At 40.4% G+C, this 22768-nt stretch overlaps 1 protein-coding gene and 1 pseudogene across 1 annotated transcript in view; both read right to left on the bottom strand.

Moving 5' to 3' along the window:
* CLTRN (collectrin, amino acid transport regulator) overlaps positions 1–17690 on the bottom strand; it is a 38394-nt gene extending 20704 nt beyond the window's left edge. The window contains exons 1-3 of the mRNA XM_003917440.3: positions 17381–17690; positions 17001–17059; positions 11693–11778 (exon numbers count right to left, since the gene is read on the bottom strand). Coding sequence (XP_003917489.2) covers positions 11693–11778; positions 17001–17059; positions 17381–17513 — 278 coding nt within the window. The 5' untranslated portion in view covers positions 17514–17690. The remainder of the gene's footprint in view (positions 1–11692; positions 11779–17000; positions 17060–17380) is intronic.
* On the bottom strand, positions 5388–6452 carry LOC103880657 (annotated as a pseudogene).
* Positions 17691–22768: the final 5078 nt, after the last annotated feature.

The following is a 22768-nucleotide window of genomic DNA, read 5'->3' as shown; positions in this document are numbered from 1 at the left end:
AGGCGTTGCCAAATACTCTCTGGGAGGGTAGAGAGGTCAGAAGTCATACTGGTGGAGAACCACTGAGGATCAGTGACCTCTAGTGGCAGAAACAGGCAAGCCTAGTCCCCCAAAATGTGCGGTTTTGTAATACATACCAAGACGCAGGGACAAACCAAATGAAGTGGCGCATGCTGGACAGAAAACATTTTCACCAGTTTTCTAGAATGCTTGGGGTGTGAATGATTCCTGTGGTCTGGTCTTACCAGCAATCAGGAAATGCAAAATTGTTACAAATGAGCTACTATTTTAAACTTTTCAAACTGGCAACAATTTAAAAGTTAAATAATACCAAGGGCTGGTAAAGACGCATGGAATTGGAATCCCAGGTGACGCTGTGGAAGCAAGGAGTCCAGCCACTCTGGAATGGTGTTTGGAAGTGATTCCTAGAACAGAAAATGCAGCTGCCAGAACCCCTGTGGCACACACACACAGACACTGGTGAGGATGTTCTTTGCGGCCCTCGTCATCATAGCAGAGAATTGAAACAACCCAAATGTTCATCGGTACAGGAATAAAGTAAATATAGTATAGGCTGTCGAGGGAATACTGTTCCACAGATTAAAGGAAAGAAATAGCCCAGGGTTTCTCAACATCAGCATGATCATGCCAGATAATTTTATGTTGTGAGGATACTCTTTGCTTTCCAGGTTGTTTAGCAGCAAATCTGAGCTCTAGCTACCAGGTATCAGGACTACCTCCAGTAGTGACAATCAAAAATGGCTACAGGTGTTCCCAAATATCCCCTGAAGGACAAAATCATCCCCTGGTGGCAACCACTGAGCTAGAGCTACATATTTTTTTAAATAAAAGAATAAATCTCAGCCTTGCACGGTGGCTCACGCCTGTAATCCCAGCACTTTGGGAGGCTGAGGGGGGCGGATCACGAGGTCAGGAGTTTGAGATCAGTCTGGCCAGCATGGTGAAACCCCATCTCTATGAAAAATGCAAAAATTAGCTAGGCATGGTGACGCACACCTGTAATCCCAGCTACTCAGGAGGCTAAGGCAAGAGAATTGCTTGAACCCAGGAGGTGGAGGTTGCAATGAGCCGAGACTGTGCCACTGCACTGCAGTCGGGGCAACAGAACAAGACTCCATCTCAAAAAAAAAAAAGAATAAATTTCAAAAATACACCATCAAGTGAAAAAGATAAGAGATAAAATATTATGCATAGTACATAACATTTATATAAATTAAATACCAAATAGAATTTCAGGCATAAAAGGTCGAAATCAGGTAAAGAGTCATTTGGTTACTTTGTCTATATTATTCTTTCCATATGAAGCCTCTTTAAATACTGTTCAAACATGAATTTCATGGTATTCCCCATTAGAGAGCCATAGAATACAGCTGTAAACAAAGTCCTTTATCTCATGGAGCTTGCTAAGGAGGTGGAGACAAAAGATAAACAAGTAAATAAATGCATACACTGTGGAGGTGTGGAGTAAGTACTATAAAGAAAAAAAAAGGGAGGGCGTACAACTCCATCAACACAACTATGGCCCCAAATACTTTCCTCTGTCCCCATCACTATGGAACTATACCATGAATTCAAGTTCTTTAAATTTATTCAAGTTTCCAATGGGTGGCAACTCATACTTTAATACATTACCCTCAGCAAATAAAATGAAAATATTTTATCTACTTAGAAATAAAGATTTCCAAAAGATTAACATTTTTGCTGAAAATATTAAACCTTACATTTTCAATGGAGACAGTTATTGTTAGAAAAAGTTCCTGGACTGAAACTCTAAAAACAAAGCTTTTATTTTGAAATTTACTACCTGCCAAATGGTGGTCTTGAGACAATCATTTCACTGTCTATGAGTTACTAGGAAAGGCTTGAGTTCTTAGTGTGTCAACGGGGGTGTGCTGTTGGCATTTTGGGTGGGAATGTTATGGGGGACTGTCTTGAGCCATGTGCCACACTGATTATCTCTCTTCCCCACCCTTTAAATGCCACAGCACTCTACAGTCATAGATATAACCCCCAAACAGATCCCATTTCCTTATACTCCATGGGTGGCAGGGCGGGGAGGGTCAGTACCAAGTAAGAAACATTTCTAAATCTCTTCAAAAGTTTCAAGGTCATGAAAACAAAGAAAGACAGAGAAAGTGTCACAGAGTGGATCAGACTAAGGAGAAATAGATTCTGAAATAGAAAAAGGACATTAGTTGAAAAATTGAACCAACGTGAATTTCTTTGTTGGGATAAATCTACCGTGGCTATTTAACATGATATCATCAGGGAAATGGGGTTAGAGCAGGGTTTCTCAACCCAAGCACTATTAACATTTTAGCCTGGATAATTCTAGGTTGTCAGGGACTGTCTACGGTTTTGTATGATATATAGCAGCATCCCTAGCCTCTATATACTAGATGCCAGTAGCATATCCAATTGTGAAAACCAAAATGTCTCCAGAAATTGCCAGATATCCTTTGGAGCAATTGGGGGGAATCCCCCCACCAAGTGTTGAGAACCACTGGTACATAGGGCCTCTCTGTATTAACTTTGTAACTATTTGTAAATCTTTTTTTTTAATTAAATACACAGACATACACATACATATAAGAGCAAAGCAGTTATTTTAAAAGTTGCCTGGGCACAGTAAAAGTATCTACAAGAAAAATAAAAACTAGGCAATGTTTTAATACTCTTGACTAGCTTCACTGGTAAGGAGATAACAGATTTAAAAATTTTTTTTGAAATTAAGAAAGCTGTATTCAAATGCAAGATACTGGTACCCACCAGCAAAAGGATAGTATTAATAGTTACGTGAAATTTTAAAAAGTTCTTTCTGTTATACATTCAGATGTAAAATTATTCATTATGATTACTTCCCTCGTACTAGTGTCTTAAGCGTCATTTCTCTAAGATTGATATAAAGAGAAAAGGTAAATAGTTTTGGCTGTTTGTGGTCTTCTTCAACAGGAGAATGTTGTGTCCTTCGTACATGATGGTTCTGCCCAAATATGTAACTCCTCTTAAGATTCTAAGCAAACAAAAAGGTAACCTAATGTTCAACAAATGTCACCCACAGATATATAACTCTACAGATGTGTTTATATTTTGTTCACATACAGGCAGTTGAACTAGGAATTAATAAGCCCACTTCCCACAGTAGCAATGTTGTGGGAAGGGAACCAGGGGAAAGCCTAGCCCTGCTCTGAAGACAGCCAAGGCTGTATATGAAGATGGAGACACACTCTGGGCTGGCGCTTCCTACTTGCTCGGATGATGCTTTCAGAAACTAACCGATGTCTTGGCCTCCCCAAGGGTAAGAAACCGAGGTCCAGCAAGAGCTAACACCCAGGCAACAGGGAACTGCTTCTACTCTGGCCATTGTGTGCCAAGTCCACCATAGGAGCATCCTCCTGTGGGACTGAGGTGAAAAAGAGAAAGAAATTGGGGGGATGGGGGGCACGGTTTTCTTGTGTCCACTGCACCTCAATAGACAGGCCGCTGGTTTAAGAGCCAGGATGTTAAACATGCTTCATTCACTCACAACTGTTTACTAAGAGCTAACCTTGATTCGCCAATATGGTTAGGGATATGGTTAGGAAAAGAGTTCCTACTACAGCGGCATTTAGATTCCGTGCCCCATCCCATGCAGGAATTTAGTGATGCTAAGACTTCTGAAAACCAAGACCAGAGTCTTGAGCCCACCAGAGCATTAAATACCAAAGTGGAAGCCAGTAACCCCCACGGTGGCAGAAGTTGCACATAGTTCCATGCCCTGTGTGAGAATAGACCCAGGACATGGGGAGGACAAAGAGCTTCTAGATTTCACATGGCTTGTCTGCATTCTTTGTCAGAAGGGTCTCTAATCCCTGCCCTGATTTGAACTTCATGATCTCCAAGCAAAGAGCACCTGTTTTAATTTGATCAGTTGCAGGGTCACTAGGGAGACTATCAAATACTTTGTCCATTTACAGCAGATTTCTCTGTGCCCTGGGACATGAGGACATGAGGCCCAAGTCTGTCCTGTGCTGTAAGCCCCTGCATTCCTGAAGCTTGGCCCACGTGGACCATTCAGTAAGTGATTGGGGAGACAAACGGATGGATGACAAAAGGTTAACATCTCAGTGCTTCTGACATCATTCCTAGAGAGACAAATTGAGGAAATAAATTGGTCCAGGGCTGTAATAACAGAAAAGAGAGGCAGGGAAGGAAGGAGGTTACTTTTCCAAAACTTTGTCTACTCACCTACAAATACTCAGACAACAAAATAGCACACAGAACTCTCTGGTAAAAGAAGAATCCTGAATATACTGTAGATGGAAGTAGCCAAGAACTGTAAATGTGAGGGCAGAAAGTTGGTGCTAAAAAGGAAGTAACATGAAGAATGACTGTACATGGTTCTGTAATTTATGTATTAAGGAACCAAAGGACACAAATTTCTTCCAATTATAGATTATGTGCAACTAATGTGACTTCTCCATGGCCTTTCTTCCAAATGTGACTACATTGAATGTCCTCCAAGATTTGTACCGAATGAAAAGTTGATCGACCAACAAGCATTTCTTGAGCTAAACATGTCTTTTTAAAGCATGTTTTGATGTCATAAATAAACTGAAATGCCATTAGCACAACTCAATAAAAATCCTACATTTTCAAGATTTTAAATATGAATGAGTCCAATGGAATTATTTTTTGCTGTTGTTAGAGCAACTCAGTGAAACAAAATTCCAATTTATTGTTCATCATATTGTTTCACACATACATCAAAGAGGCCAAAAAAATTAACAGCAACTTCACAGACAAAAAAAAAAAAAAAAAAAAAAAGGCAGGGAGGGGAGTGAGAAACCTTTTATCTTTGGCCTTTTTAACCATCTCATACAAACTTATAGTACCACTAAGTTCATACATAATAAAAGATACTGGAACACTCGGAATAAGATTTGTTGTTGTTGTTTTGCTTTTCTTCAATGTTTGTTTTTATTTTGAACCGTATCATGAACATGGTCACACCACAAGTCAGAAGTAAGACGGAGAAAGCTCTGACGGCTGGTTTGATCATTTGAGAGCATTAAAAATGGCTGACCCCTAACAATATGTACAAAAATATACAATGAAAATGAAAAGTATTGTCGGGCGCAGTGGCTCACGCCTGTAATCCCAGGACTCTCGAGGCTGAGGCAGGCAGATCACCTGAGGTCAGGAGTTCGAGACAGCCTGGCCAACATGGTGAAACCCCGTCTCTACTAAAAATACAAAAATTAGCCAGGCGTTGTGGCAGGCGCCTGTAATCCTTGCTACTTGGGAGGCTGAGGCGGGAGAACTGCTTTAACCGAGGAGGTGGAGGTTGCAGTGAGCCAAGATAGCGCCACTGCACTCCACCCTGGGTGACAGTGAGACTCCATCTCAAAATGAATAAATAAATAAATAAACAGTGTAAAAAAAATAGGAACCAATTTTTATCTTGAAGTACTTTTAAGGAAAAAAGCTGGGCTTTGGAAGTTTGGTTCTTTTTTTTCCTCCCCTGTTGCAAATTCTTGTGGTTTGGGTTGGGTGCTGAAGAGTGCTTGTCACCTGAAGGTGGCATTGCCCGGCAGGCCTCTCTACTTAAAGATGACTTCACTTAGATTCTGAGACAGGGTGAATGGATGACGGTGGCCTTTTCTCTTTTTCTTTTTTTTTTTTAACTTTTCCTTTTTTGCAGTCTAGTCATCTTCATCAGTCTTCTGCTTCTTGGTATCAACGTTGTCATCCTCAGCATCTTCAACTGCCCATTTTCCCATAGCAGCCTCAGCTGCCTCATCTTCATCTTCATCCTGTTCCTCACCATCACCTTCTTCCTCCTCCTTTTCCTCCCCATATTCTTCCTATCCTTCTACCTCACTGTCAGCCTCCTGCTTCCCATTTTCCTCATTAGCGTTCCCATTACCGGGACCATCTCTTCCCTCCTCTGCCTCCTCCACAACTTCTTTCTTCTAAGATCTTGGTGATGATCTTGGAGCTGGTGTCCACAGTTGCATCTAATATGGTGGGGCACACCAGTAACCAATGCAGTGGACTAAAAAGAAACCGAGTTTGGGGACTGGCAATAATGCAGAGTCCGAGAAGCGCGGGTGTGGCTGCAGCAAGTGGGAAGCCAAACCCAGAAACAATGCAAATATGGCTTTTCAGAGCAGCCAGTGGGCTGGTGGAATTATTTGAATTCACTTTAATAATCATTTTGACCAATTTTTTTTACCAAGAAATTATATTAATTCATACATAAGTGACTTCTTTCAGCAAATCATGAAAAAGAGGTAAAAATGTTTACTCTTTTTCCTCAAGTATGGAAAGCCCTGGTCTGAAGGTTTCTCTAAGAATTGGCTCCACTGCCATTTTTCATCAATGGCGCCAGACAGGGCCAATTGCTTCCAAAGAGTGGCAAGAATCTGGCTCTTGTTTTTTTTTTTTTTTTTTTTGAGACGGAGTCTGGCTTTGTCGCCCAGGCTGGAGTGCAGTGGCCGGATCTCAGCTCACTGCAAGCTCCGCCTCCCGGGTTCACGCCATTCTCCTGCCTCAGCCTCCCGAGTAGCTGGGACTACAGGCGCCCGCCGCCTCGCCCGGCTAGTTTTTTGTATTTTTTAGTAGAGACGGGGTTTCACCGTGTTAGCCAGGATGGTCTCGATCTCCTGACCTCGTGATCCGCCCGTCTCGGCCTCCCAAAGTGCTGGGATTACAGGCTTGAGCCACCGCGCCCGGCCTTCTGGCTCTTGTTTCTGGAAATCAAAAGGACTAAACAGGTGCTGGGCTGCTGTTTTACAAGCACAAGACCGTTAATCCCCTTACCGTGGATACAACAGCACGTTGTTCCTTTTTAGATCACAAGACTTATCCTTGAATAATTAGGCAGAAGGAGAAATCCATTACATGTCCTACACCATTTAACTCAGAAAGAGAAAGACTTGCCTGAGTTAGACTTTACCTTTCTTGCTAAAAATGATAAATTACCTAAAAGTTGATGTTTGAGTAAACTAGGCATATTAACTTTCCAGTTGACCTGGGAATTCGACTAAACCTTGGATTAGATTATAGCTTCCTTAGAAATTCCTTTCAACATTTTAAAATTCTTGTGAAACTGTTTTAGTAAATCTGGCCTAAATCATATTGTAAACAGTTGAAAACACTTGGTTGCCATCTTCAATCCAAGTTCCAGGAAAACCTCAAGTAACCTCAACTAATGAAACCAGAGCTTTCTCTTAACTTCATTTTTCCATCTATCTCTCATTCTGCTTCTAAAAAAAATACAGCAATAGCAAAAAAAAAAAGCATTTAATATCAGAAACTGTGAATGATGATTTTGAAAGAGTTGTCTTGTGGCTGTCACATTTGGTCTATCTTTCTACAATGTCTACCAGGGCTAGGTTCTTGGGTGTGGGCCTGGTGCAGTGTGGGACCTGGTCTTAGCCCTCATTCGAATCTCAGGGCCCAGCACATAGCAGGCTTTCAGCAGAGGTCACTTGATCCTGTGGCTCCAGCCACAGCAATGTAGTTCCACGGGCTGACCTCGTGGACAGCAGTGAAGGAAGAGGTTGATGTTGCTCACACTGTTCCTTTTGGGCACTCTGTCACTCCTTCTCCTCGCCTCTTGACAGCATCTGGGGCAGATGGTGTGGCTTTCCTGTCACTTCTGGCTACTGAGGCATCCAGGCCAGTCTAACCAAAGCTGCCTTCCTGCCTCTCACCTACAGCTGCTCTCCTTCCAGCAGTTCTGGCCAGAGCAGGCACCTGGGTGGCGGGCTCCAGCCATTTGCTCCGGGCTCCACTCCCTCCCTGCCTGTGCTCCCCTCCACCATGCTTCATTCTCCTCGCTTAGGGACAGGAAAGCAAGATGATGGGGGCATGAGATAGATAAAGAAAGGTCAAATTCTTCTTCCTGGATCAGGGCCCTTGTGGTTCCCCCTGCTGTGAGGGGTCCTCTGTGGTGGCGGGCGTCCAGATGCTCTCCACTCAGAATGCTCCTGTGGAGCCTTCGGGGGCCCCTCCCGGGACCTCTGCACTGCATCTTCCCCTAACATGGGTGACATGCTCTGACTGACTTCCTCCACCCCATCTCAGCTCTGCCTCCAGGGGTGTACGCCTCCAGCCTCACTCTGCTGCCTTGCCTTGCCCTGTCTCACTTAAGGACATGGGCCCAATAGGCAGTGACTCTATCCTGTTCCCTTCCAAAGCCCCTGCTTGGCCCCAGGAATATATTCAAGTGCAGACTGCTCAGAAAACTGCTCTCTTTCTCTCCCCAGTTACAGGCGCTCAAGCCAGCCTTCCACCATGAGACTTCTCCGGCTAAGAGGTAGCCACCAGTTTCTGTTCCAGGCACACTCTCAGTTGCTAGGGACACCATCATATTCTCTAGAACTCCAGCTACTGCTACTGTAGTGGCAACTTGAGGGGGTCCTGAGAATGTCTGTAAGTTGGGGAGCATCCCTCCAGAAAAAAATATGCCAGTCTCCCTTCTTAAAGACAACTGTATCCTCTATGAGCGCTTCTCTACCTGACTTGAGGTAGGCAGGGATGCAAACAAGAATATCACTCCAAACACATCATCACTCGTAAGGAATGGGGACCAACTCATCAGCATGAACTCACTTGTCAACACCCTGGCTGGCTGCACTGGGGAATCTGCACAGGAACCCATTCCCAGCCCTGTTCAAGTCCTAACGGAGTGGAAATGCCACAGCCCTCTCTGCAAGCCCACACCCTAATCCTCTCCGATCCTCTTAGGGAATCCCTGGCTTCTCTTCCACTGCCTGCCTGCGGTAATGGTAACTGGACCAGATTAGCTCTCCAACAAGACATCACTTCCTTTTTCAGAGCCAAGCAAGCTTCTACTGTAAGTATATGCCAATTGTATGTTTCCAAATAGGAAGAGGCATGCTCAGGAGACAATGAGCTTTGTATCATTGGTGGTGATCAAACTTGATATAAGAGATGTTGTAGATATCGCCCTGGGTAAAAGGTGGGATGAAAGTGAGACTATTCATTACTCTGTTAATTACTTGAATATCTTTGTTTTTAATTCATGTGATTTGGTTTATTCTTTGTACTTTACAGTTTTCTGCAATATTAGTGGATAAACAATGGTGGGCAGGGGAGACAATAAACAGCCAGTTCCCAAAACTTGGATCCTGAAGCTATCCTGGAAAGGAATATTTGCCACACTCCTTCAGTCTGCCCACATTGGCACCAAAAGATTTCTGGAAGGCGGCTTTAAAACTTAACCCATATGCCAAGCTACTGGTGTCTTCCATCCACCTGCCACACTGAAGAGAAGCAGCCTCTCCGCAAAGCTATTTTCAATCCAATCTTGCATTATGTGGTGCCCTTTCCCATAGCTCTTCATGTAGGGGTGCAGCTTCCAATATGGCAGTGCATGTGGAATCCAGGCCAGCAGCTGAATTGCATCTTAAACACATCTCGCTTGTCAATTCATCCCCTTGATAGCAGTATCACCAGGACTCATACTGCCTGACTCTTTACAGAAAAATGTGTACTGATCTTCAGTCTAGCTTTGCAGTTTTGATTTTTACAACTGACACTGGCAACAAAAGCTTCTACTTTTGTTGAAGGTGCCACTACTTTCAATGGCAAAAACCACAATTACTTTTGCACCAACCCAATATGTATCCAGTGTACCCAATTCTTTTCTTTTCTTTTTTTTTTTTTTTGAGACAGAGTCTCACTCTGTCGCCCAGGCTGGAGTGCAGTGGCACCATCATAGTTCACCACAGCCTCAAACTCCTGTGCTCAAGTGATCTCAGTCTCCCAAGTAGCTGGGACTATAGGTGTGTGCCACCATGCCCAGCTAATTTTTGCATTTTTTGTAGAGACGAGGTTTCACCAGGTTGCCCATGTTGCCCAGGCTGGTTTCGAACTCCTGGGCTCAAGTGATCTACCTGCCTCGGCCTCCCAAAGTTTTGGGATTGGAGGTGTGAGCCACTGTACCCAGCCCCAGTGCCCAGTTGTAAGTCAAACAACCTTTCAAATAAACTAGATCAGATATTCACAGACTCCTACAATGCTCCAGATTCTGAAGGAAGATATTTTAAAGGTAAACTCCCAAGAATCAATCTGAAATGTTATATATTTAAATTAAATTTTTCTAAGAATGGAAACACTTAATTTAACTTAGTCATGTACTAGGTGAAACGTGATCATTTAAAGGAACTAACAGTGCCATGAACACAGCAATGTATAAAACTTGCTTACAAGAAGGGCTAGAAGAAAATATAAAGAGAATATTTAAGGGGTTACCATTGTGAGATAACCAGTGGCTTTTCTTCTTATTTTTTTCTCTGTTCAATTTTTTGTAATGTAATCACCTTATTTTTATTGAAAAAAGTTATTATAAATAGTTGTGAAAGAATGCTGCAGTTTAATGGCATGAAGTACAATATATATAATTTTAAGATCTATAAAACAGGAGTAGAATTTAGGGCGAGGCTTTGTTTTATTATATACCTTCTTTTCATTTTTTAAATCATGTTAATATGTTATTTAAAATATGTATATTAAAAATACACATGTGGGTATACACAAATATGTATGTGTTCATTTTGCTCCCTCAAACTCCACTCTTCTGTTTCATTCTTTATATTCATATCCCATGCATCAGATATTATGGATGTGAGGGAGACCAATTAATAGTAATCATCTATACTGGGCCTTGAATTATTATAGAATGAAGACAAAACATTGTACAGATGGGAGACCAAAATAAAAGGCTAGTTTGGAGGATATGACTTTAATCAGCGGGCAAATTTTCTTCCTAATTTAAAAAAAATCCTGAAATAAATATATTCACCTCCAGTGTCTCAAGTAGAGCATAACTGAGGCAGGTATTGTCCTGTACTGGAGTAATACACACAATATTTAACCCCCCAAATAACATGGCACCTACTAATCTAAACACTCCTCAGCTGCAAACCGCAAGTACAGCCTTAGGGTGTATGTACCTGTGCATGCAGGGCCTGGTTCTGTACTTAGCTAGGGAGTTGTACGAGAGATGCCTGCTATCATTTGGGGATGGCTACCTCATAAGGAGAAAGGAATCCATGCCCAGGTTCTCCTTGCAGCTCACCAATCACATAAGTCAATTTACCTCTCAAGGGGAGGAGTGAAGAAGGGAATAGAGACAGACCAGGAATGTTACCCTCACCACAAATAGAGAAAGAAGGAAACATCATAGAGAAGATTCCTCCAGAAGAATAGACAAAAATATAAAATTATTAAAAGTCATATTAAGTGCTTTTAAGAAAATAAACAAGGTACTATGATAAATACCAAGAGTGGAAAGAACTTATACACACTTAGGTTATTTTCAAAATAAGAGTAAAATTCTTTGGTATCTATCTGCAAGAAAAATTATATATACATATATGTATATACACACACACAATAGAAATGTAGAAAGCTTAGGATATATACCTGCAATTTTGAGGGATATTTATCTTCATATTACCTATTAAACAAAGAGCATTGTTGGAACATGATATAAACTATAAAATGAGTTAGATTATAAAAGTTATTTTTAAGTTTAGTAAAAATGTGAATCTCTTCGAAAAATTAGCTTAATATTTTCAAGATCAAGGTTTGAAATAATGCACTATCTCAAATAATACTGTAAATAATCAGTTAAGATTTCTCATTATTTGCTTACTCTGTTGCTTCTCTGTTGGGAACTTTTCTCATGGAGAAAGCTACCATCGCTTTGAAGAGATATTCTTCACTGGTATCCCAGGCATACTGAAAGAGAAGGAAAACAAAGTGTATGGGGGTAAATATGGTCCATTGGTTCTAACTGTACCCACAGTGGTTCTCCCTCCCTCTCGCTCTCTCTACACACACACACACACACACACACACACACACACACACACACCCTGCTTTCTCATACATTAGATACTGGAGACCATGATAAATTATATCCCCATAACGTTTGGGGTAGGGTTTCTTGGACATTCTAAGTTTGGTGTATCTGCTGTTGCACTATCTTCCTAAGAACCTGCAGCATCAGTAGCCAGCCAACAAACAGGGCATTTGGACATTTCATCCTGGCCATATATAGTCCATTTTCATTTCCTTCCTCCCTTTCTCTTTTCCCTCATAAACTCCTTCCCAGTTGCCTTTATTAACATCAGTACAATTTTTAAAAAATTTTCTTAGCCAGAAACTTGAATGTGTGTGCATATTATGGGCTGAATTTTGTCCTCACCAAAAAAATGTCATGTTGAAGTCCTAACTTGCAATACCTCAGAATGTAACTCTATTTGGAGACAGGGTCTTTGCAGTGGTGATTAAGTTAAAATGAAGTTGTTGGAGTGGGCCCTAATCCACTATGACTGGTGTCCTCAGAAGAGGAAATTTGGACACAGAGGGAAGATGATATGAAGACACAGAGAGAAGACGGCCATCTACATACAGGCCAAAGAGAGAGGCCTGGAACAGATCCTTCCCTCACAGCCCTCAGAAGGAATCAATCCTGTGACATCTTGACTTCCAGAACTGAGAGAAAATAAACTTCTGTTGTGTAAGGCACCCAGTCTGTGTTACTCTGTTATGGCAACCCTAGCAAATTAATATAGTATATTTGACTCACTCTGCTCCTTAATGCAGCAAATGCAAAAAGCCTGAGGCAAAAAAAAAAAAAAACTGAGCTGTTTAAGGACCACCAAGGAAGGTAGCAACTAAAGCAGAAGCAGGAAGGGAGAAAGTGGCAAAAGCTGAGGGGAAGAACTTGGTGATGGTGGGGGTTAGTATATCACAAGGACATTGTCAGGATTGGAGTTTCACTCTGGGATGGGGAAACATATTTTTCCGTTACTGCCTTTCTCCTCTTTGGTGGCAGTGAGGATAGTAAGTAAAAACAAATGACTCCTAAATAACAACAACAAAAAATATATTACTCAGTTACCTTCTCTGGATAAGGTTTATGACTGTGCTGTACTTTTTCCTTTCTCCTAAATATTTTCATAACATATTCTTTTTTTGGAAAGGAGGAGGGATGGGGTCTTGCTGTGCTGTCCAGGCTGGTCTCAAATGTGTGGCCTTAAGTGATCCTCCTGCCTTGGTCTCTGTAACATAGAACCTTAAACTTTCTTCAGTTGCTTCTTCCACTTCACCGTTTTCTCCTTCAGTACCACTTTATGTAACTCTGCTGTAAGATGCTACCATAAAGAACAGAAAAGGGGGACAGGAGTGGAGCTCAAGCCTGTAACACTTTGGAAGGTCAAGATGGGTGGATCACTTGAGCCCAGGAGCTCAAGACTAGCCTGGGCAACATAGTGAAACCCATCTCTACCAAAAAAAAAAAAAAAAAAAATTAGCCGGGCGTGGTGGCATGTGTCTGTTGTCCCAGCTACTCAGGAGGCTAAGGCAGGAAGATTGCTTGAACCTGAGAAGTGGAGGTTGCAGTGAGCCAAGATCATGCCACCGCACTCCAACCTGGATGACAGAGTGAGACCCTGTCTCCAACAACAACAACAACAGAAAATGGAAATGGAAAAATCACTTTTCTCACATGCAAATGTTAAATACTGCATTTTAATGTCAACTTTAGGTCTTATTTGAAGTGCTCCTTCAATCTTTCAATGTGAACTTTTCGTTTGATATTATACTATGAAAGTTTAAAAGTAACTGATTCATGGCATAGCTCTTTGTTTTTGATAATGCATTTGTTTCCAAAATTAATTTTATTCAGAATAAGAGTAGCTATGATCTAACCTAATAATAAATGAATAAAACATGAAGAAGAAATGGATCTGATTAAAAATAGTGCAGAAACACTATTCAGACAGGGAAGCCTTATTAACAGAATGCAGACACGAGGAATAAGCCTGCTCAAGAACAAACGAGAATAATAAGCTCAGTGCAGAAAATGAAAACAAAGATGTTAGCCAGTTCTCCCTGGGACATGAATTTCAGTTGCTTTTCAGATCTTGGCAACAACTTGACCTGATCTCCTGTTCTTCCATTTGTCCGTCTCAAAAACAAGAGCTTAAGCTGGCTGGGTAGGAGTCCAATTTTGGTCACAGAACAAAGCTCCAAGCTATTTAGATCAGAACAGGACTGATGCAGTTCTAGATTGGGTTGGGTATCCTGCCAGTGGAACCAACTTATCTTGGGCAAGTGTGAAAGGATTGAAAGCTTGTGCACTGGATGTAGTGTATTTCTCCTAGGGCATTCAAATACTTCAAAGAGACAGCCTCCATTTATAAAAGGAATTGGGCACATATACTAATGAGAAAATGTACAACTTAAGAGAGGATAAGGTAAGAGTTACTAAGGCTAAACATTTGTGTACTTTATAATCCATTAATCTACTCCTGGGTAAATACTCCCAAAAAAGAAAGCATATGGAAAATACATACATAAGAATGTCCATAGCAGCTTACCTACCTGTTGTGCATATACTTGACACATAATAGGTGCTCAATGTGAAATTGAACACATCTTTATATCCCACATGTGGCTTCACAGACCAAGTGGTACAAGTTAATTGCATATATTTATCTACCAGTTCAGATTCCTTGGTTCTTCATTTCAATAACATGTGCCAGGACCTTAAATGTCCCAGCTCACCTTGCTTTTTGCACACATCTAAGAACACTCAAACCATGGCTAACCCCACATTTTAGGTAAGTTATTGGCATAACTAGAGAAAATTACAAAGCAAGGTTAGTTGGTTTAACTCTAAATTCATGATGACCTACCCCCAAATTGCCTGGTAATCCCTAAGGTTTCACCACCAGTTCTCTTTCTCCTGGGTCACATAACTATTTCAAACCTCTCTCTAGAGAGAGAACTGATGGTCAACGTTTTTTGTTTTTTTTTTTTTTTACCATTTTTTCCAAAGTTTTCCCTCAAACCTCACTCTCATTAAATGGTTTTGCTTCATAATTTATAGATATAGCTCATCAATTTCAACTCTCCCATCCTCCTGACATCAAGATACAACACTTCCTCCATAGACACATGTCTTAGCCGCCTCCTCTCCTGAAGTGCCAGACAGAACTATGCCTATCAGTGGCCATTTCCGTCACTTATATTAGGAATGCTTCTCCTCTGCCCTTCTCAGATCTAAACAATATCAGTTCCCCTCCTTTCTGTGTATTTAACTCTGACTGGAGTCTCTTCATTGTCTTTTAAACAAGCTCAACACTTTCCCATTAAAGCAACAGCAAAAACAAACCACTTTACTCAGTCTTCCTTTCTTCTACCTACTGCTGTCTCTTTCTTGCCCTTCACAGCCAAAATTCTCCCAGGAGTTGTCCACACATCTGTTTCAACATGTTCACCACTCATTTATTTTTTAACTTCCCACTACCTGTCTTCCAGCAACTCCACCCCATGAAAAGAGCTCTTTCTAAAATCACCATTGACCTCCACGTTGTCTAACACAATCAGCATTTTTCAGTCGCTTTCTGGCTTGGCCTTTCAACAGCATTTGATGCTCTTGAACACTCCCTACATCTCAAAACGAAACTCCCTAACACAGCCCACATATTCCTTGGCCTTCCCGCTCCTCTCTCTCTAAGCTCATCACCTGCCACGTTCCTCCTCATTGCCCCAATTCCAGATATTTCTGCCCTCTTTCTAACCTTTACTCTCACCAAGATCCTTCCTGGGATAAACCTTTGCACATGCTGTTCCCTCTGCCTTTCCTTCTTTCATTTCCTGGTTCACTTCAACTCATGCTTCAGATGTCACAGTAAGCGCCAGGTATTGTGGCCCTTGACAAAGCCGAAGTGCCCTTGTAATTCTTCCCGTAATACTTGTCAAGATTGCACATTTGCATTTGGTTTACTGAATATTTAATAGATTACCAATTCTACTACTACTATAAGCTCCACAAGGGTAAAGTCAAGCCTTAATCACCATTACATCCCAGCATTCAGCATGGTACCTGCTATTAGAGGATACTGGGATGGCCAACCATGCACACTAGTAGAGACAGCGTATTCTGCACTCAGACTGCCTGGGCTCAAATCTTACTTCTGCCACTTGATGACTTGAAATATTGAGCATGTTACTTAATTTCTTTGAACCTCAGTTTTCCCATCCATTCAGTGGGAATACGAACACCTGTACTACTACCTTCCTCAAAGCATTGTTGTGAGGGCTACATGATTTGATAGGAGTAAGGTGCTTAGAAGAGCCCCAGCTAGAAAGTAAGATAAGTTCTCAATAAATGCTGGCTGTTACAACAATCTTTACCCATTGAGTAAATAATAAAATAACAAATTGATGAATTGGCCTGCAAACAGAATACCTCTAAGTTTCTTTAGCACTCTTTTTTCTGTTTCCAGCCTGAGACATCTTAACACCAACTTCTATTGGGGAAAAAATTTTGCAGACCACACTGGGAAACTGAAACTAGAATTAGACAATACTGTCTTTTTAATTCAATGATCTTCACCATTCCTATAGCCACATGGGCCCTATGACTAGTTTTTAAACTTCTATTTCATAAGCATATATTTCATATGTTACTTTGATAATTGAGAATAATTGAAGAAACTTCATGTTCGAATTGGAAATTTTTTGTGCTATGAAAGACTTTATGTGGGTAGAACCATCCCTTCTTTTCAATGAGTACAAAATCGAGGCTAACAAAATTCAAATGACCACAACGGTGAGGAGTAGACCCAGTCTAGACCTGAGCGACTGAGTCAGGCCACTTGGCTTCACTATCCCGAGTTGAGATGCCGGTTTTTTAAGTTGTTTTGTGTGGCACAAAACTTCACATATTGTCTAGCATACACCACCGATTAAATACTTTAGGCGAACCTACTTTATTAAAAATTCATATTATTCTATAATCTATCTTTAAGAGAAGATCAGATTTGAGGTCTTTAGAAATAATTTATTCAAGATTAAGGTAACTATGCAGACAGGCCCATTATTAGAGAAAGCACAGTGTTATTAGCAAACAAAATTTTAAAAGAACATTCAGGCGCTCCACTTACTGCTTTATTTCCCAGAGCTGTTCTGATACTAAGTCTCACTTTAAAAGCATTTGCTGCACCTGCCAGAAAGAAAAAAGAAAGAGCAGTATATGATGATTAAGATCTGCCAAAACAGAGTCTGAAAAATCCTAATATGTAATGCAACTCAAACTAATGGAACACAGAACTACAATTAAACTGCCCCAAATACTCCTGGAAGTTTAACCTAAATCATCTTAGACGGTTTAATATTTTCTTTCAAACTCATTAAACACTCACCACCCCAACTTTCAAGCCACAACATGTCTGCAGATTTAGAAAAATAAAGAGTTCTTTCAGTCAACGACTTGTCAAACATGTAGAAAACTGTTCATCTATTTTTAAGTTTCAAGGCTACATACCTGGTTGACAGAGTTCAGCATGAATAGCAGTCACCAGAAAAAAGAGCAGCCACAACATTCTTTCAGGGTGGAAAACACAAGGCAAAGTGAGAAAAAAAAAAATCCACGCTGCACTTAAATCTGCCTTAGCCATTCTGTGACCCGGATTAGAATATCAGAGAAACAAGCGAGCCACCACCTAAAAGGTTTAATGATTAACACCCATCATTTGGGTTAATACTTCCATAAAAACAGCCCATCTCCTGTCAGTTATTTATGAAAACTTGTTTGGAAAACAGATTAATGGTTTTCCCCACCCTGACTCTACCTCAAAAGAATGTCTCCTTTGCTGACTCACAGTTGGAATCCTCCCCCGACCCCTTCTGCAATTCTCTGGTTAGGTGCATCATGGGAAGAATTGAGTCCTGTCTAGAGGTTTTCTTGGCATGCACTTCTCACCTTTTCGAGGCTGAGATACCTGGTTCATAGACAGACTATCTTCATTCAGGAAACAAACGTGACTCCTTTCTCTCTGGTAAACAAAGGGTGCCCTTCTGTGAAGGGCCTCACCTGACTCTCACCACAGCGGGTAAACATCCCAGGAGAGCTTCAGAGCTTCCTCTTACCTACTTGAGGGTAGAGGGTGGGAGGAGGGAGAGGATCGAAAAACTACCTATCGAATACTATGCTTATTATCTGGATGACAAAATCTGTACGCCAAACTCCCGTGACACACAATTTACCTGTATAACAAAACTGCACACGTACCTGCACATTCACACATAGGGAATGATTGTGTCTACCCCTGAGGTCTGGCACTTGAATTAAATCAAAGTTAATGATACACAGCAGCACTGTCCAAGGGACATTCTGTGTCGATGGGAATGTTCTGTATCTGTGCTATCCAATATGGTAACTAGTAGAGGTAGGAGGCCACTGAGCACCGGAAATGAAGCTAGTGTTGCTGAGAAATGGAATTTTTGTTTAATTTAATTTAAGTAGGCACAAGTGGCTACTGACTACATTGGTCAGTACAGCAATACAACAGTGATTAAAAGCTACCCACTCTGAAGTACCTTCACTGGGTTATTTCTCTCATCCTCAGACACTTCACAATTGTTGTTATCATCATCTCACATGGGAGGGAACTGAGGCTCCAGCGTTGAAGTCATTGGCAGCAATGGGATGAGTGGGATGGGTGTCACTTTACCAGCTGGGTTGACGTACACTTGAACCCTGTCTCCACCACACCCAACTGCTCTGCGTCTCTGGTCATCATTGGTCAAAACTGGAATTGACCAAATACCACATAGTCTCACTGATAAGTGGGAGCTAAACATTGAGTACACATGGACACAAAGAAGAGAACGACAGACACAGGGACCTACTTGAGGGTAGAGGGTGGGAGGAGGGAGAGGCTCGAAAAACTACCTATCAAATACTATGCTTATTATCTGGATGACAAAATAATCTGTACACCAAACTCATGTGACACACAATTTACCTGTATAACACACTTGCACATGTACCCCTGAACCTAAAACAAAAGTTAAAAAAGAACCCTGAAGTTGCAACAAAACCTCAGAGATGCTCTGAGAATTAAGATAATGAGTGTAAAAGAATCTTTCCCCGGTGGGCATTCCACAGGTGCCAATCAATGCCCCGCCCAGAGGTTGATGTCAGGGCTTTCCTCTCTACCGTTCTGCCTCTTCATAAATTCAGTTCCCAAATTCCACCCCGTTCCTCAAAAATCATGAATGGCAGAATTAGATTGGGTGACCCTGGTGTTAAATAGAAACATTGAATTTCCAAAGCAACAATGAGGAAAATATCAACAATGAGACTTCTGCAGCACTTTGAGAAACACATCATTTCTCCCTCCTTGTAAGGGTGGTATTTTATTGTAAAGGACCCATGTCTGTCAGCTAAATCCAGCTGAGGAAGCTTTTTCTCATCTCTTTCACCTTGGTTTCAAGGACACGGGGTCAGGAAAAGCTGTACTGAAAGGAGAGGCAGCCACAACTTAGTGCGGCCATCCTAGAAATGTCACTGTATTAGGTGCAGTGGAAATTTCCAGAAGGAAGAGCTCACCTAGCTAACATCTGAAAAAAATAAAACTAGACTAGATGAAGTCATCTTGGGAAATGTTAAACTAGATAAAGTCATCATGGGAAGGAAAAGTCAATACACATAGAGATTATAACAAAGCATTTTACTTACATCAAGGAAGAAAGATATGCTAAGGACATAGAAATCTACTTCAGCGGCCGGGCACAGTGGCTCACAACTGTAATCCCAGCACTTTGGGAGGCCAACGCAGGTGGATCATGAGGTCAGCAGTTCAAGACCAGCCTGGCCAAGATGGTGAAATCCCGTCTCTACTAAAAGTACAAATAATCAGCCGGGCGTGGTGGCAGGCGCCTGTAGTCCCAGCTACTCGGGAGGCTGAGGCAGAGAACTGCTTGAACCCGGGAGGCGGAGGCTGCAGTGAGCCGAGATTGCACCATTGCACTCCAGCCAGGGCAACAGAGCAAGACTCCATCTCAAAAATAAACAAATAAATGAGAAATAAGAAATCTGCTTCAGTTTTCCTTTAGCCTTACACTTCATAAAAGTATCAAGTGGCTTTCTTTGGCTTTTACTTAGTCATCTATGTAACTAGGGTTGAAGACAATAGAACACTGAGTCTTAGTGTAAGTCATTCATTTGAGAAGACAATCTCTTTTGAATGATGGTTTCTCAATGTTTGTTGCATCATCTTTTTTAAAAGAGCAATAGAAATTCTTTTTAGAAAATACAAAGAAGCACAAGGAGAAAAGTAGAAATCCCCTGTAATTCCACCAGTGTCAACGAATGACCAATGTTATGTTTTCTAAATATTTGGAATATACCTTTCTTTCTTGTGCTTTCTTTTGTGTGTAAATATATGTACATTTCTTCTTAAAAACAAAACTGGGGTCATGCTATTATGCAGCTTTGTCATCTTCGTTGAACTTAACTGTGTTTTGTTGTTGTTTGTTATTGTTGTTTTTACAGAGACAGGATCTTGCTGTGACGCCCAGGCTGGAGTGCAGTGCCACCATCTTAGGTCAGTGCAGCCTCAATCTCCTGGGCTCAAGCAACCCTCCTGCCTCAGCTGCTAGAGTAGAAACATAGAAGTCTGCTTCAGCTTTCCTTTAGTTTTGCATTTCTTAAAAGTGACAAATTTCTTCATAACCTTTTAGTCATCTATGTAACTAGAATCGAAGACAGTGAAATATTGAGTTTTAGTCAATGTAAGCCATTCATCTGAAAAGGGAAGATAATCTCTTCTTATTTCATTATGATTTTTCAATATTTGTTTTCTCATTTTAAAAGTGATTGAAAAAAGCAATAGAAATTCTGTATAGACAATATAGAGAAGCAAAAAAAAAGTAGAAAACATCCATACTACTACCAGAATGGATAACCAATGCTAATATATTTTCATAGTTAGAATGTGCCTTCCTTAGCCTTGGATCTCTTTATATGTTCTTGTGGGATGTTGTTTTTTCTCATTGCAGTGGCACTATCAGAACAAAGTAATATAATGATGGGAATAAGATGCACCATTGTTGTCTTCTTTACTCTAATGGGAATGCTGCTACTCCATGGAATCTGGCAAGTGGCTTTAAAAATGATGTGTCATGTGCTAAAAGCATTATATTTACAATTACAAAAAATTATTTTCCTCAGTAATTGGTGTTGCATTTTATCAACTGCCTTTACACTATTAAAATTTTTACCATTTGGTGTACTACATTAATACATTTCTCACATTGATTCAATTCTTAGATAAAACATTTTAAAAATTTATTTTTAGCATGCTGCTGGAATTAATTCCTGGTTTTTCCCCTATGGTTTTTAAACTTATTTTCTTAAAAGAATATCACGTAGGTTCCTTTTCAAGTGCTGATTCTTGAAGGTTTTTTTTTTTTCCCTAGCCTTTACCATCTTGAAAATGATACAGAAAGATTTCTAACATTGTCTATGTTTAGAAATACGTATAATGTATAAGAAATAAAGAGTTCACAGATGAAGAATCTGGACCATGTGTGTTTTAGAGGAAGAGTTCTTCAAAAATTTTTCACTTCTTACATGATCATTTATTTCCGGTTTTATACCTCTTTCTGAGTCCATTTCGGCTGTTCACAATTTCCAAGAAAATATTCTGTTAAGATTTTCTAGTATTCTCATGGACTTTATAGAATATTTCCCACAAAATATCTACTTTTGTTGCTATGTTCTCTTTATATTTTCTAATACGTGTATTAATTTTCTCATTTCGATTATATTATCTATTTTTTGTTTAATCAAAGAAGATGATCTTGGATATAATTTGCAATTCTTTCTGTTTTTTGATTCATAAATCTTATTTATATTGGTTACATACTGTAACAAACTCATTGCTAAATAGTTTGATGGAGATCTCAGTAAAATAAATGGAAAACAGAACTAGATACTAGGATTCTTGCCTCTCAACATACTATATTTTCTTATACTTTTCAAAGTCTTGTACAAATATAGTGCTTGTCTTAATGCACAAATTTTAAGTAGTAAGTTTCCAGAGCCTTCATATATGGGTAAATTGCTTCATAAAATTTTCATTTCGGCAGTTTCACATATGGGAGCTTCATAATTTATTAGTAACCATGGTAATGATGACAAATAAAGCAGTTTCAATCATTCTGAATATGTTACTATTTACTTGCAAATGTTCCGAGTTTAGAGCATGTAGATTTAAAAGTTCAGATTACTGTTGCCATGAGCCACACAAAAGGGCACTGAGTCTCCTGAGATGGGAAAACGAAATTGATTTCTCTGTGTTTTTTATACTCCACAACACTCTTGAAAAGCACTTTCTGAGCACATAACTATTGATCTACCGCTCTGGGGCAAATAGAATATGAGATCACATGAAAAGAAAACATATGTGTCGTTCTTTTGATTCATGCAAGATCCCTTGTTAAGTTCACTAGATTTGTATAAATATGTGAGCATACGTAGGCTCCATTCACCTGCAATAAAGCAAGAGGTGGAGATAACAAATGTTTCTTTTAAAATTGAACCTGGTTATTTTGTTTCATTATCACAAACAGAAATTTAGTAAATACATAGCTCCTAAAATTAGTAAACTGTAAAACCATCTCAAATGTGACATTATTCTGTATATTTTTATTGGATTTTCAGAAATGTATCTGGCTGTAACACATTAAAAGAAATCAATTAAAACTTTTAATAATTGAACATAGAAACTTCGTATGATTTTAAAACTTCACACTTTTGCAACTGGGTGTGGTGGCTCATGCTTGTAATCCCAGCACTTTGGGAGGGGGAGGCAAGTAGACTGCTTGAGTCCAAGAGTTCAAGACAGGCCTGGACAACATGGCG

The sequence above is a fragment of the Papio anubis genome, chromosome X, assembly GCF_008728515.1.
Source record: "Papio anubis isolate 15944 chromosome X, Panubis1.0, whole genome shotgun sequence".
NCBI lineage: Eukaryota > Metazoa > Chordata > Mammalia > Primates > Cercopithecidae > Papio > Papio anubis.
The sequence above is the reverse complement of the archived record's forward strand: the minus strand, read 5'-3'. Positions and strand labels throughout refer to the sequence as shown.